The following is a 16,834-nucleotide window of genomic DNA, read 5'->3' as shown; positions in this document are numbered from 1 at the left end:
TTTTCCTGAGTGGCAGAGGTAAGTCCAAGCCCTGAAGCTGGTTCCTGGCAGTGCAAATCTCATCCCACCTTGCAGGGCTTTTTTGTGGGTTTTTTGGGCGATGAGGCCGTGTTCTAGAAGAGCTTATTCCTGATGTTTCACCAGCAGCTGTAGTTGGCATCTTCAGAGAATGCTGGCATGGAAGAGTGGGGTATACTGTATATATACAGAGCTCTGTAGTGGTTTAAGTGTTGGACTAGGGCTCTGAGACACCAAGGTCTGAATACAGAAACCCACTGGGTGACCTTAGGCTGGTCACACTCAGCCTCAGAAGGCTATGGCAAACCCCTTCTGAAAATATCTTGCCAAGAAAACACAATGATAGGGTCACCTGTTGAAAATGACTTGAAGACACATAACAACAGCAAATGGAAAAATGATCCCTGGATGCATTTTAGAAGAATCTTTCAAGTGACCTCTAGAAGACTGGAAATGTGAGGTCTACCCCAGACCTGGATGTGTTTTACTTAAGGGGGACATTATTCTAATTCCAGAACATTCCCAGAATTCCATATATATACATATATTCCTAAGGAGCTTGGCCATAGGAAAACACAGGGGAATATTTGCCCATAGGGAATCATTGGAGAATACACTGGCTCCTCCTTATCTTCTAATTTTTTAATCATCCAAGGCTTGAAAATATTCCAAAAAGTATAAATTCCAAATAGCAAACCTTAATTTTTCCATTTTATATAAGGGACGTCATTTTACTATGCTATTGTATTTAATGGGACTGGAGCATCCATGGATTTTATTATCCATGAAAGGGGGGTGGTGGTGGTCCTGGAACCAAACCCCAGTGGATAACAAGGACCCACTGTACTTGCCCATAGGGAATCATTGGAGAATATTTGCCCATAGGGAATCATTGTAGAATATTTGCCCATAGGGAATCATTGTAGAATATTTGCCCATAGGGAATCATTGTAGAATATTTGCCCATAGGGGATCATTGGGGAATACTTGCCCATAGGGGATCATTGGGGAATACTTGCTCATAGGGGATCATTGGGGAATACTTGCTCAAAAGGAATCATTGGTGAATACTTAAATACTTGCGTTCAGTGTTTCCCTATGAGCAAGTATTCCCCAATGATTCTCTGTGGGGCAAGTATGGTTTTCCCTGTGGGCAAGGACTGTCCTTTATTTTAGCATGTCCCACATTTGAAAGTGTGATTCTTAATTTGGTCAGTTGTTTACCTCACAGCTATTAGCATGATGACATTATTAAGTGGTAGATGGGAACTGGGGCTGAGTCAGGAGGAGTGCAGGAAAGCATGAGTAAGGCTCCTCCTGTGTGGGGTGAAACTGGAGGAGGAGGAGGAGGTCAATGGAAATGGAGAGGGGTGACAGCAAGAGCCACTTTGTGAGGGGGAAGAAGGAGGCTATTTCAATGCCAGCAGCAACAGCAGTGCCTCCTTGGAGAAGGGGAAGTGGCTGCTGCTGCTGTTTCTGGGGGTGGAGCCGTTGGCTTCCCACCTCAACCGACGACGAAGGAAGGAGAGGGAAAGAGGCTGGGTCGCTTTTCGTTTGGGTCCCTCCCTCCCTCCCTTCCTTCCTCCTCCTCGCCGTGGCTCCCAGGCCTCTTGACCCCTCAGGAGACCCCCTTGGCGCCTCTTTTCTCTTTGGGTGAGACTCAGCAGGGAGCTTCTTCACCTCCTCCAAAGAAACCCCCAAAGGCCACTTCCCCAACAGCTTTGCCTTTGGAAGGGGACATAAATGTCAGTCAGAAACACCCCCCCAAAAAAAGTGAAAGGAGAGGAAACAAGGGGAAGCTCCTTAAAATGATAGTTTTAAATATATATGTGTATGTGGGTGGGCGGGGGACTGTGTGTGACTCGCCCTCTGCTTGCCTTTCCCTCTTTATTTACCATATATATATATATATATATATATGTATTCCACTTTAAAGTGAGAGGACAGAAAACAAGAAGTAATTTAAAATGGCAATTTTTAATATACATATGTCTCTCTATGTGTGTTACTGTGTGTTTCTCTATTTATTTATCTCTACCTTTTTATTTACCTGATACATATATATATATATATGTGTGTGTGTGTGTGTGTGTGTGTGTGTGTGTGTGTATATATATATATACACACACCCATATAGTACTTGCATTTTAAAGTGAGAGGAGAGAAAACGAGGAAATTCTTTAAGATGGAAGTTTTTAATATATATGTCTGTGTGACTGTGTGTTACCATCTGCTTTCCTTTCCCTTTTTATTTACCATATGTGTGTGTGTGTGTGTGTGTATATATATAAAGTAAACCTCATATATATATATATATATATATATATATATATTAAAACTTCAATTTAAAAGTGAAAGGAGAGAAAACAAGAGAAGAGAGAACATATATACAAGTGTGCTCTGTGTGTGTGTATACCTTCCATTTTAAAGACCTTCCACTTGTTTTCTCTCCTCTCAATTGGGTGTTTCTGACTGACATGTATGTCCCCCTGCTTCCCTTTCCCTCTTTATTTACCTCATCCTTGTGTGTGCTTTCATTTCTGACTTATGGCAACCCTATGATAAGGTTTTCTCAGCAAGAGTCTTTTAGAGGAGGTTTGCCATTGCTTTCTTCCCCAGGGGCTGAGAGTGTGTGACTTTTGCCCAAGATCACCCAATGGTTTCACATCGGTGTGTTTTATGTTCCTGCCCACATGATTTTGACCCTTGAGATGCCTCAAAGGACCCACATTTGTGGTTGTTGTGTGCCTTCAAGTCATTTCTGACTTATGGTGACCCTAAGGGGAACTTGTCACAGGGTTTTCTTTGCAAGATTTGTTCAGAGGGGGTTTGCCATTGCCATCCACTGAGGTTGAAAGACAGTGACTTGCCTATGCCTATATGCTTATGAACCTCCAAAAGTGGCTGTTTGACCCTTGGGATGCCTGCAAAGTACACACACTTGTGGTTATTGTGTGCTTTCAAGTAGTTTCCAACTTATGGTGACCCTAGCGGGGGGTTTTCTTCACAAGATGTGTTCAGAGGGGGTTTGCCATTGCCATCCTCTGAGGCTGAGAGAGTGTGACTTGCCCAAGGTCACCATTGGGTTTCATGGCTCAGTGGGGATTCAAACCCTGTCTTCCAGAGTCATAGTCTCTGACTGTGGCTTAAACCACTACACTACACTGTCTCTCCACACATGAGGCAACCAAATTTAAATTGAGCATTGGCTCAAAGCACTACCATTCAATTAAATTAAGCATTGGCTCAGACTACTATACCATGCTGTCTCTCCACACATGAGGCAGCCAGATTTAAATTGCTGGCAGTGGCACATGGGTGTGTTGCTGCCTTCCTTCAATAGAAAGTTCTGGTGCTTTTACTTGGCTGTTTTCGCGGGGCGTTTCAGGTAGAGAGAGGGTTGTTTTTCTGGTCAAAAAATTAACTGAAAACGTTAAATTATCCCCAGAGTATCTTAAAAGCTATTTCCACAAGGCAAACACCTTAACAAGGGCCATACTTCAGTCTGCTTTGTTCTGCCTATATTTTATTCTCTCCTCAATATCCACAGAGCTAGGATTGCCAGCTCATCAATAGGGCATACTCCTGGGACTGCAGTCCTTATCAGCCTGGCAGTGGTGAGGGGTGCTGGGAGTTGCAGTCCAACAACATCTTGGGGACTCGATTCCCCGCTCAAGCTTAAAAACCCACTGAGTGACCTTCGGCAAGTCACACACTCTCAGCTTCAGAGGATGGCAATAGCAAACCTCCTCTGAAGAAACTTGCTAAGCAAATCGTATAATAACTCTTTGCCTTGGGTAAGTAGACATGGAGGCACACAACAACGTCAAAAACGTTGCCCACCCCTGCTTTGGAGAAATTAATAGTTCACAGCAGTGGGGATAAGTATAATAAAATGCTAATGTCTCTATGCTAATTTGCTTGTTCAGGGCACAGGTGAGGAGGATGGAAAAGTCCAGTGTGTGGGAAAGTCCCTTCTCAGTCTAAATGAAACTTGCGTCATTGGAAATAAGCTTGCTCTTTTGCTATAGCTGGATGTAAAAGAAACTGGAAGTCAAGGTGGAGCTCCTCTTCTTAATTTCCGATACATAGAGTAGTCCTGGTTACTCAGGGAGTCCACCTGTCCTTGTTCCCTCCCACTTGTACTGACAAGTAAGAGACCATATTGCTGTTCTCTTTTTTTTCTTTTGGTTAGGGAGTGTTGTATATGTAGTATGTTTATGTCTGATTAGTAAAATCTTTTTAAAAATAAAATAAATAGCTTTAAGTAAAATGTATTTGAGAGATGAATAACATTCTGCATATGAGCAGAGAAAAAGGATGGTAATCTTCCTAATTAGGATATGTAGCCTTAATTTTTTTTCTTCTTTTTTTGTAGAACAAAGGAGGAGAAGATTGGAGAAACCTTAGGTCCATTAGATTTTGGGTTTGTTCTTATCTTAAACTCCAGGGACTGAACCTTATTCATGACTCATGAGTATCTACTGTTTAACAACCCAGCAATGATCTTCTGTCCTTTCTACTTCATCTCCCTTTTATTCCTAATCTGTGCATTGTAGATATGCTAATTGGCATTTAAGACCACCTTACGGGAAATGTAAACACTTAGCTGGTTGGGGATCTACATCTACAGGATACTGGATATCGCCTAGTGCTCTACCTCCCACCAATTCTTGTGGGAACCTTTGGGGGTGATTCTCCATTGGCTTCTTCCCTCTCCATCTGTCAAGTAAGAAGTGTGCTCACTTTGCCTTATTTGCACTGATTAGCATCCTGAGCAGTGATATTGTATGGTGTTTTATTGCACAACTCACTTTTGAAGCAGCAAAGGACAACATTAATCCAAAGACAAACATGAATGAAGTGAAAAGGGAGTCTGGGGGGGGGGGAATGTAAATTTTCTTTTAAAATCACTAAGGGGCAAAACAGATGGTGGGTAAGGAGCGGCTTGCCACTGCCCGTTTGCTTGCCAGGTTAGGGCTGTGGCAACTGCACACCATGCCCCCAACCCAGCCTCCCCCCCCCATGCAAAAAGGAGTGGGGAAAGGGTGCCTTTGCTGCAGTAGCAGTGTTTTTCCAGCATTTCTTCAGTACAGCATATGTCAGTGCTGACTTTTTAAGGCTTCCTGGTGGACTGGGAGCATGCTGCTGTCTGAACGCCATGCTCCCAGTCCACCAGGAAGCCGGCTCTTTTTGGCTGTCTGTTTTGCCCCTAGGTTTCCTTAAAAAGTCATTGTGAAAAGAAGTGTACTAGAAAGCTTGAAACTAGTTCCCCAAATGATGGATCTTTTGGCTGTGCGTGGACAAAAAAGCCCTGTTCTGATGTCCGTACCTCTCTCAGCAACAACTCTGAATAAGGCTTTCCTCTCAATTGTAAATATGATAAGAGCATCATTTTAATCAGTGACATTACTGGGGGGGGGGGGGGTGCAGCTTGTACCAAGTGACATCCCAGGGTGAAACTCAGTAAGGCCCTTGCACCTTGCTGTGGTGGTGAAGGCCTCCTCACAAGGAGACTGCCAGTGCTGTGGCAGTGAAGAGGACCCCTCTGCTGGCTTACCACAGTGGTGCAGGCCTCCTCATGAGGAGAGCTCCACCACCAAGGCAAAAGAAAGGTCTGAATGTGCCCCTTTAGCCACTGCCACCGTCCCCCCACCAGCCCTCCCTTGCACAAAGTATCACCAGGGGTGGGGATGCCACTGATTTTAATAGCTAATTCCCACCATATAAATAAGCAATAAGGAAAGCACAGACCACCTGAGAAAACCAACACCTGGGAATTGCAATTGGAAGTAGATACTTAGTGCCACCCAGCAGTGATTTGTGACCTATTTTTCATCAAAATTGGGGCAATGTAACCCATCTCAGGCCCAGGGTATGTGAAAATTGTTTCCTAGACCTGAACAAGTTACACTTCTGATATAGGAAATGTAATTCACTAGCTCATTATTCATATGGTGTTTTTCCTTTGAGGAATGTTTTACTAGTACTCTTGATCCAGTTTTCTTTATTATATTATTATTTTATTGTAGACTTACAATATGTAGTGGTTTGTGTGTTGGACTCCAACTCTGGAGACCATAGTTTGAATCCCTGCTCATCCATGGAAACTCACTGGGTGACCTTGGGCAAGTCACACACACTCAGAAAGGCAAAGGCAAACCCCTTTGAACAAATTGTGCAAAACAAACAAACCCCATAATAGGGTCATCTTGGTGTTGCCATAAGTTGATAATGATTTGAAGGGATACAACAACAGCAATACCTTGTACATCCTCAAAGTGACTTCCAAAGTAGAGTAGAACTAATTAAAACAATAGAAAAAGAGAAATTAAATCCAACATATTTACAATAATGAAATCTAATCATGTGAAGAGAAAGCACTCGCAGAATAAAATTAAAAATTACCCATCGGTCTAGCAGCACATAAACATGAACACACCTCAAAGGTTTCCTGCTTCTTTTCCACTCTCCTTCCCCCCTCCCTTCCACATTGTAGAAGCAAATGGAGTATAGCAAATTGGAGGTTATGGGAGTTGTTGGCTTCAGTCAGAGACAACATTAGGAGGGCACGACAGTTGAGGAATTCAAGGAGGAAATCGATCCAAGGAAAATGACAGAAAGGTCTATGGTTATTTCTAAAATGTCTTAGTGAAGGATTGTTTGCAGAATAAAACATCACACACCCACACTGATCACACTTATGTTCTGAGGCTGTAGGAAAACAAGAACTTTAAGAAGCTTTGTTTGAAAGACCTTTCACTATGCATTTACATTTATTTTATCTTCTGTCACACAGGTGTTGCAGTTGACTGAAAAAACATCTCCCCTCCTAAATTGTGATGATGAAAGTAGAATGAATGTGTACACACACTGAGCAGTGTTCCGTCTTTCATATAGACTTTTACTTTCTGAAACTACCACAGGCTGCCTCCAGCTGATGAGAGTCAGTTACGGATTACTGATCAAGATAGTCTAATGATCACATGTGGAAAAGTTACCTCTTTGGATGACAGTTCACAGAATCCCCTCAGTCAAGGTTGTGGCCTATTTGTGGGATTCTGAAAACTGTTTTGCTAAGAGGTTACCTTTCTGTCCTGTGGACTTAGTCACATGTTTTGTGACTAGGAAAGCCCCTTATCTGATATCCTGGATGTCTGCATCCCGTCAGTAAAATAGTCAACTGGATTGACCAATGCTCTTACTTGGTATACAGCAGCTTCCCTTATTCTTAAACAGACAAGTAGTGAACACAACAGGCAAAGGAGCCAAGCATGTATCTGGATGTAAATAATTTCATGATATGTTCAAGAATGGAGCCTGGGAATATAATACAGTACTGTGATACCAGATGTATGCCTGAGTCCTACTTATACTTAAGAAATTCAGCACTGCCTATGAGAATTTAACAACCTCTCTGATTCTGATTGGTCAACAGGTCATTGTTTCTTCTCCCAGGAAGACCGTGTCTCTTAAGAATGGACAAAATCTTGTCATGGTTGAGGAACGTGTGTCCTTGGAAGGAAGTGGATGAAGGAAAATCTATTCTACAAAAAAGCCTAAGTGCTGAGGATAAAGCATCAGACTATGCCAGCATCAATGAAGGGGACGCTGCCGATGTGTCTTGTGCAGGCATTACCAGCCGGGACTTTGTCACCTGCCCTACTTGCCAGGGTACTGGGAGAATCCCCCGAGGTGGGTGCCATTTCTAAGCTAAGTTCCGTTCCTGTCCTCTCTTCTGGAGACAGCCTCAGAGTTGCCAAGCTGGGTCAGAACAAGGGAGTTTTCTCACTGCAGTGAAACAGATCCTTCAGCTTGCAGATTACTTTTACCTGCCTTGTTTCTGTTTCTGAGGTCCCTGGAAACTCTGTGCTCGCTTCGGCAGCACATATACTAAAATTGGAACAATACAGAAACTCCAATGGCTCTCAGTTATATATATTATATCGATAGTGAGAGAGTGAAAAATGTCATTTTCCACTTCTAAAAGTACCTAGGAGCAGCAGTTTGGCTGTAAAATGGGACACAGGGCTTCAAACGCTTCTAATCTCTCACTATAAAAGCAGAAGAAAATTCCAGAAAACTTGGGAAGGAATGAGGAAGAGCACACAAGTTTTTCCCCACATATTTTTGGGGCTGATGTCGCCAGTGATGGATGGAATATTGATCTCTGGGCCCTTCCAGGGTTGCTATTTGAGATGGAAATGGTCAGAATTATGCTCAACATTCTGTGTGCAGTTTGCCTTGTATTAAATCAATATGCCCATGCCTTTCCAATTCTGTCATTACATACTATACTGGGGCATGAGTCAAGAGTCTTCCCTGATTTTTCTCTCCCCTTCTTTCCTGCTCCAGAGCAAGAGCAGCAGTTAGTAGCCCTTATTCCATATGGAGATCAGAGACTGAAACCCAGGAGAACGTAAGTTTGTGTTTTCACTGGTGTTGATGTTCCAACCCCTTCTTCCTTTTTATTTCCCTCTCACACAGACACACTGTGTGGAAGGGGATCTGCTACGGTTATATGATAATATCTGTGAGGTTTTATTGCAGCAAGCTGTACGTATCCCTTACGGTGGCCATTTGCCTGCTGATGACATGTCTCATGATGTACTTCTTGTTCCCACGCTCCATTGCGGTGATCCCCTCTGGTCTCAATGCCTCCTCCATTGCCTTTGACAATTACACTTCTAGCATCACCCTCAATATGACTGTGAGTAGCTAGACTGTGTGTTGGGGAAAAGATATGAATATTGGAATTATTAATATTACATTGGTATGGAATACCAGATCATAGCATACATCTCTTATTATTGTGATTAATGTAATATATGTTCTTAAAAAGAAAGAATAAGCTGCCTGAGGGGTATGTGCTCTCTGATGTATGGGTCTCTCTAATTCCATATTCTACAGGTTGACTGTAGAAGTCTGTTGCTCAACTTTTTAAGGGAGAGCTCTCTGCATATACTTAGAGGTGCCCTTGTCACAAGATATTTTCCAGGGCTGGGAAAAGTAGAATTCAGAACAGTGTAAGGGGCTGAGTTGGGCCCAGATGTAAGACTGTATCTTTGGAACAAAAAAGCAGATGACTAAAGCAGCCTTTCTCCAATCAGATTAGAAAGAGTTTTTTGTCCCTCCCTCCTTGCCAGGCATATGTGAGGAGGGTTTCATTTTTTCTTGAAGAAAAGTAGAATTGCCTGAGAAAACAAGAGTTGGCAGTGATATGAACTTTCATATCCATAGTGCAAGTTGCCCAATGGCTCCCTTAGGCTACACTTCCTGTATTTGTTAAGAAAAACCTTGCTGTTTTGACCATTTGTTTTGGGCTCTGGAACACTGTGTACAGTACTTTGTGAGTACTGTCGTGCTGTCTTGGGCACACCTGGTCTCATTTCATTTCAGAAGCTAAGCAGGGGCAAGCCTGCTTACTATTTGAATTAGAAACCATTAGGTAATATGAAGAATCTTCAGGGATAGCTAGGAAAGAACCCTGCCTGCAATCATTGGGGTAGCTGTCTGTCAAAGTTGATAATATTGGGCAAAATGGACCAATTACCTCACTTAGTAAAAGGCAGTGTAAAAGTCAGGCTTCCAACAAGACAGGCAAATTATTCTCTCCTCCCTCCCCCGCCCCCCAAGGTGGTGTGTAGCCACCAAAAACAAAACAACAAAGCACATACATACATCTTGGGACAACATGTGGCCCCAGAGCTGCAATTTGCCCACCCCTGTATTAGACCCCCCTGTCCAGTCCAAATAGTTCCTTTTGATCTTGAGCAGCAGCTAATGAATTGTATTGGTGAGCTCCCTGACAATTAGCATGTCGTCACCTTTCATCCATATCAGTGTAACACAGAGAAACACATTTCAGGCCTTCATCCTGCCAAAGTTACTTTTTTGGACAACCATGCCCAGGACACCCCTCTCCCAAGCTGACAGCCCAGGGGATTCTGAGTAATTTTGCCAGTTTGTTTCTTTTTCCATCCCACCCCTTTTAAACTAGCTAATATACAGATTGCAAGGTCTTCTATAGAGGGACTATGTGACTGCCGTCTTTTACATGGTACCTTCCACTTGAAATAGCTGCATCAGCAACACAGTGGAGCCTTTTATTAAAAAAATATTCAGCTGAATGGATGGACACCCACCTATTCTGGTGTCAGTCATCCCATATGCCATTCTCTTCAACTGCTTGCCTTTCTCTCTAGAATATGCTCAATGTGACAAACAACAATTTTTACACCGTGCATGTGGCTCAGCTTGCTATTGAAGTCTTGCACAAGACACTGGTGATTGGGAAAAACACTGTGATGACCCAGCTGGACATCAGACCCCTGCAAAGTGCTCAGGTGAGGATTTGTGAGAGCATGCTAGGTTGGTTGCATCACATGAGCTGCAGATGTGCAAAGTCCACAATAACATTCTCTATCTCTATCTCTTTATTTATAGATACTTTACAATATCTCCAGTAGAATCATGGATAATAACACTTAGTAAGTATGTCTGGGACAGCAGTTTCTGCAGTTGAGAGTTGTTAAATCTTCTTCTTTAAGTAGTGCTATCGAGTGTCTGATGCCTTCCCTCCTCTTTTTATTACCAAAGCTGTCGTTTAACCAACTGGTTAGATGATTTACATGTTGCAGACTTAAGGGATATGCCTTTTTAAAAAGAATCCTTGAAGGAAATAAATAGTTTCTCTTTTACCTGTAGCGCTCTTTACCATTTAATAAATAGCATTTATTAAATACCATTAAATACCATTTAATAAATAGCCTCACTTTGAGCAGGATTTTTTTTTCTTAGTCAAATTTTGTAATAGACTATCCCCATTACAGTAATGCAGCACAGCTCCAAAATAGAATATATAGAAACAAGTGAAAGGTATTGTATTGTCCAAGATCCAGGTATATTTTATTGCTGTTTTATTTAAACTGAATAAGGCCTGCTTTCATCAGCTATGGGGTTTGGGGTTTTTTTGTTGTTATTATTATTATTAATATTATTATTATTATTATGTTTATGTTTATGTTTATGTTTATTTATATTTCCCACCTCTCCCAAGGATCGAGGCGGGATTACATCAAAAAATAATATAATAATAAAAATACAATTGATAAAATACTAATACTGAATTTACCACATTCCTATTAGTTCTATAAAAAACAGTTCATCAGTAGCCAATAATCATAGTCGAGAGTGGAACATCATCATAAGCTTTTATATGGAGTCTGTTGGGTTAGCCCGCCGGAAGAGATCTGTTTTGAGTGCCTTCTTAAAGGCCTCTAAGGTATTGATGAGATTAACTCTTCTAGTAGGCTATTCCATAATTTTGGAACCGCAGCTGTAAACGCCATGGGAATATGTAGGAAGACAGCCATTCCAGGCCCAGTACAAAGTGTTGGTCATTATCTTTAAAGCCCTACATGGCTTGGGTCCAGCTTACTTGCAGGAGCACCTTCTTCCATACAATCCACTCTGCACTCTCAGATCCTCTGGGAAGAACCCTTTACAGCCAAAGAAGACCAGATTGACCATGATTTCCCAGAGGACCTTATCATCAACTGCTCCAAAATTGTGGAATGACCTGTCGAAGGAGATTACTACTCTTGACGCCTTCAAGAGGGCAGTCAAGATGGATCTCTTCTGGCAGGCCTTCCCTGGCTGACTTCCAAAAAGAGACTGCCCCTCTGCCCATAGCCACTCCACCTATCCTTTAAATTTTTTTAGTTAATTTTAACTTGTAATTGTAATTTGAATGTCCTTTTACAATTTGTAATTATTTTATCTTAGGTTGGTTGTGGGTTGGGGATTGTGGACTTTTATGATTTTTTGCACTATGTATTTGTATTAGTATTATTTTTTTGGAACCCGCCTCAATCCGTAGGGAAAGGCAGGATGAAAATAAGTATTATTATTATTATTTTGTTTATTATGTTTTAATTGTAATGTTATTGTTTTAACGATTGTATTTTATATGGAATTGTTTTATTGCTGTAATCCCACCTCAATCTGCAGGGAGAGGTGGGAAATACAAATACAAATTATTATTATTATTATTATTATTATTATTATTATTATTAACATCATAACAGTCACCCTCCATTCTGAAAGGATCAGATTTCAGATGTATTAACCTGCAGTAATTGGCCAGTTACAAACTGGCACTTGGGACGTCCGCAGGACATCCCATTTTTTAAAAGGGGCGTCTCTTCTAGACGCCCCTGGGTCTAATACGGACTCTGTCCGTACAATATGGCGCCGGCCGTTCCACACGGCCGGCGCCATCTTTACGTATTGGACGCTGTGCGTCCGAACGTGTCGCGGCGCCTGTGACGTCGCGAATGCGCCCCTGGCGCCTCGCGACATCACAGAGGCGCTGCAGAAAGAAGCTCCATTTTGGAGCTTTTTTGCTCCGCAAGGGAGCCACGCTGCGACGGCTCCCTTATGGAGCAAACGGCGGCGGCAGCAGACCGCCTCAAAGCGGCGGTCTATAACCCGCCATTGTTACCATCTCCAGCCTTTTGCTCACAGATAAGGTTATCTTATGCTCAGTCCATCTGTAGTGACTTGGGCCTCTGCTACAGAGTTTTTGAGTTTTTTAGCATCATGGTCAAACATTAACTGTGTCCAGAAAGCAAGGTTACATTTGTATTAGTGACTTTGTTGGATACTTTTTGCATTTGTTTGCAGTTTGTGGTTGGGAAAAGATATGAAGGCTGGGAACAGACTGAGGAAGTAGATTCTGTTACCAACCTGCTTCCACAGTTCTGATAGTTATTGAGGGAGATGGGTCATGCTTGTGCACTTTGATGTTCTTTGTTTTTGCACTATATAAATTGTGAGTCCATTTTCCATCAGACTCATCTTGGGGGAAGGTGTGTACCAGCCCAACAGCTCCCCATCAGGGAGTTTGATTGTTGGCCGATGGATAGTCTGGGTAGAATTTGTTTGGGAGCCCAGTTCTACTCTGGGCTGTGAATGGATACTGGACCCAATCAGTGAATGGTCTGGAATGCTGCTCTGCTGTGTACCATCTGCTGCATCATTTACTACCAATAAGGATCGTGTACCAGTGTTTAGCACTGAAAGAACTCTTGGATAATCTTGGAACTAATTCCGGAACTGGACACCATTTAGCTCAGTACTGACTAGCTATTCTAGGTTAGACATCCCTTCAGTACTACTTCTAAAGGTGCTTTTTAAATGGAGGAGTTGAGGAGAGAACCAGTGTGTATCTGCAAGCAAAACAGCAGATCTGAGGAAATGCAGTTCTGGATGACCACTCCTACAAATCCTCAGTGGCTGGGCAAGCTAGAAGATTCTGGGAATTGTAGCTCAAAGAAATAACGTTGCTGAATTGTACAAAACAGCAGCCGTACCATTGAACTATGGGTGTTCTCTGCTTATGATTGCTAACATAAGGCATCCCCGTTCCATTCACAGCAGACAAGAGAAGCCATTCCAGTACAATCTGTGTGCAGAGGGATGTTGAACATGTGCTAATAAGCATCTAAACTGTGTTCTTGCATCTGAAGCCTAAACTCAATTCCCTTCCTTTTCTTTGTTTTCTTTCAGCAAAATATGCACATGGTCCAGAATAAAAGTTCACAATGTTCTACTGCACATACAGTAAGTGTGTATTTCTTGACAATTGCTGATCTGTTTTTTTCTCTTTCTCCCTCTCTCTTCGCCTCCCCCCAAAACAAGGCCACCTCTTCCCTCCCCATACATTCTCAAGAACCATATCCAGTAAACAGTATGCATTTGCCCTTAGTTGTCACCTACACATTAGGCAGCTTTTCTCCTCTTTGTTTGACCCTTCTTTGTAATCATCAGTAAATTCACAAAGCCTCTGCTTGGCTTCTACTTCTGCCTCTCAGGGGTAATAACCCCTATCCCTGAAACCCTTATGTTGGCTCTCCCAGTCATGAATATCAAGCTTCCATTCCTTAGTAGTTTCTTCTCTTCTTGACTATCTCTTTCTTGGAGCTTAGAAAGGTTAGTTCATTTGGTGGGTGGCAATACTGGTTGATTTTAGGGTTTGTGTTCCAAACATAAAATTACCAAATTCTGCTCCCCCTATACATTCCAGCTCTTTCCTGTTTGAAATTCTCATTTGTTAACATGTTTATACTAAAAAGCCAATAAAAAGAGAGCCAAAGAAGCATCCCAGGGCAGTGAATTCCATAGTCAGACACTGCTGTTGAAAGAAGATTGTGATTTCCTATCTGCCTATCTTTTCTTCCCTTTCCTTGGTGCCTCAAAAATGACTTTTTTGGCAAATTCTTTCCAAAACCAACCTAACTGTCCCTTACTTGCCCTTAGTTGCCACCTGGCTCCTTCCGTCCCCACTAGTCAGACGCTAGCAGCTGGCTTGCCATCCTCTTGTTCATGCAATGTTAAGCTCCAAAGGTGTTAACCACTTCTGTGTTCATACAGCAAGTCACCCTTGGCTTTGTATGTTGTTCAAGCCATGGTTTCTGTTTAGTTCATGACCCAATCATCCCAGGTTAGTGCAAGTAAGATCAAATTTTGGAAGCAGTTTTTAGTTCTGGCACTGGGGCTGCCTGGAAATCCTTAATCCCAGATTAACATTGGCCACTACTTGCTGTCACTGTCAAAGGAAGAAATTACCTCTGTGCCATTTGAGAGGTACTCCATATGTAGATTCCTGGACAGCTCTGTAATTGCTACACCTGTTCAGAATATTTGCTTCATTTCAGAGTTGAGCCTTAACGTAGAAAAGAAATCCTGGGGCTGAACTCTGGGCTCACACTGAGCTGTGGCTGGGAGGAAGAGTGTAATGTGTGTGTGTGTAGTGGGGAGTTGTTTAGTGGCTTGCAGAAGAGGTCTGGGAAAGAGGCTATGATTACAGTTAGAAGAACATCACATTTGTATGCACTCTTGTTTTGACATTTTGATGTTTTTGTCTCCCACCAGAGGTACTCTGACTTGCTCTTATCTTTCTCACACGGAGCAGCTGTCCTTTGAAAACTACCAGTATGTGGACTGCAGAGGTAACGCCATCATCCCCAGCATGTCCTGAATCTACGGCTCTCTGTGGCTGCTGTGAACTCCTAGGGGAGCTGCTGCTTTTAGCCTGGGTTCTGTTCTTTTCAGTGAAAAGGCTACAGCATAATTTTCAGACCACCCTCGGGACTGGGGTGGGAGTAGCAGGAGGAAAGGATCTGCAGCTTTGATTCAGTATTGCTAAGATGGCAGCATCTCTGGCAGGATCCAGGAATGTTATTGACTAGTGGGAGCAGCGTAACTGCATCCCACTATGTAAGAGAGAATGCACAGAAATGATGTGGAAATTGCAGGATTTTGTGATGGAACTTGCCTACTTGGGCTGTGTGATTCTTTGGCCAACTGAGATTGTACTGATCTTTTATAAATGTTTCCTGGAGGTTTCTAGCCTGGAGCTGGAAGCTGACCTCTGAGGCCTTCTTCATTGGTCAAAACTAGGTTTCCCCATATTTAAGCAGGAGGGAAGAACTTTGTTTGGACTTTGTACCTTGACTTCAGCAGGCAAGCATTCCTCAGAGCGAAGCTGCGTTTGTATTCCCCTCCTCCCTGGTCAATAGGTCAGCTTTTTGCAAAGGATGTAGGGGAGGAGAGCAGATATATATATATAGCACTGAAGTCTTAAGAAACCACCAATGTTTCCATATTTAATGGCAACCTTTTAAAAAACTCTCTCTCTCTACACCCATGCAGACATCCACAACTCACTCACTTTTTCTCTCTCCTTTTTGAGTAAACAGAGGAGGAAAATAACATTGTATTGACCACCATTTTGTCTGGACAGTGTGGAAGATTTTCCAAAATAAACAGTCTCATGCATTGTTATCAGGGTTAGTGTGGTATGTTTGTGTTAGCTTATTTGCAGTGACAGATGAAACTTTGAGCTCAGATCAGCTGGGAGCATGTCTGCAGTGCTGTCTGCTGGGCAAAGGAAGGTACTGAATGGAAAAAAACCAGTTACTGGGCAATATCTTAGGTTCCTTCTATGTTGTTCTTTGCCATCAAGTTGTTTCCGACTAATTGAGACCCTAAGGTGAAGCTATCACAGAGTTTTCTTGGCAAATTCCTTCAGAGGAGGTTTGCCATTGCAACCCTAAGGCTGAGAGACTGTGACTTGCCCAAGGTCGCCCAGTGGGTTTTCATTGCCAAGCTGGGATATGAATGCTGGTCTCCCAGAGTCATAATCCAACACTCAAACCACTATATCATACTGGTTCTTGGTTCCATCCATATTTGCCTTTTTCTCAGGAATTGCCATTCTTCATTCAATCACCCCTTTACGAAGGATCCAAACAATATTGTTTTACGACTGCTATTGTCAATCAGTGCCCTTTGCTCTTTTTCTTTTCAGAGCTGATTTGTGGTAAATCTTGTTAATTGCAATAAAGTATACATGCACCACTATCCAATGTTGACTGGCAAGGCAGAAGGTAAAGTGCAAATTGCTTTGTAACCCACAATAGGAAATCTGATTATTATTTTTAGAGGCAATGTTTTTGCATTTTTCAGGGTTGGCAGGCCCCAAGCCCCATGAATGCAAACAACAATACAGAAGCACTGTTTCAATCTCATTCCTTGATGTTTACATTTTCAGCAGGATTCAGCCCTTGGAGAATCATGGAGATGAAAATTTGACCCCTGGATATTCTGTAGTGACCAGTCCTCTCTACCTTTCTAATATTCATACATCTTACATGTTTTCATAGCTTCCTTTTGGCTGCATAAACCCTAGATTGTCCTGATGCCATATTTCTCTTTCTGTAGAGCAGAGGGCTTACCTATTTCCTCTTTT

At 42.4% G+C, this 16,834-nt stretch overlaps 1 protein-coding gene across 8 annotated transcripts; it reads left to right on the top strand.

Annotated features, from left to right (window-relative positions):
- Nucleotides 1-1,306: 1,306 nt before the first annotated feature.
- Nucleotides 1,307-16,693, top strand: TMEM106A (transmembrane protein 106A). Of its 8 annotated transcripts, none has more exons than XM_089532133.1 (10): nt 1,610-1,671; nt 3,948-4,170; nt 4,578-4,747; nt 7,457-7,713; nt 8,374-8,437; nt 8,569-8,728; nt 10,224-10,364; nt 10,465-10,508; nt 13,591-13,644; nt 14,956-16,693. In XM_089532133.1, exons 4-10 carry the CDS (start codon nt 7,497-7,499, stop codon nt 15,059-15,061), a joined length of 786 nt encoding a protein of 261 aa, XP_089388259.1. In that variant the 5' UTR covers nt 1,610-1,671; nt 3,948-4,170; nt 4,578-4,747; nt 7,457-7,496; the 3' UTR covers nt 15,062-16,693. The 8 variants fall into 8 exon arrangements, with proteins under 8 accessions (XP_089388257.1, XP_089388252.1, XP_089388254.1 ...); XM_089532129.1 differs by having other exon boundaries at nt 4,397-4,747; XM_089532131.1 differs by lacking the exons at nt 1,610-1,671; nt 3,948-4,170 and adding an exon at nt 1,307-1,323 and having other exon boundaries at nt 4,397-4,747.
- The last annotated feature ends 141 nt before the right edge of the window (nt 16,694-16,834 follow it).

Source organism: Sceloporus occidentalis, unplaced genomic scaffold (genome assembly GCF_023333645.1).
Source record: "Sceloporus occidentalis isolate IW3139 unplaced genomic scaffold, rSceOcc1.0.p SCAF_7, whole genome shotgun sequence".
NCBI lineage: Eukaryota > Metazoa > Chordata > Lepidosauria > Squamata > Phrynosomatidae > Sceloporus > Sceloporus occidentalis.
This window is presented reverse-complemented; position numbering and strand designations above follow the sequence as displayed.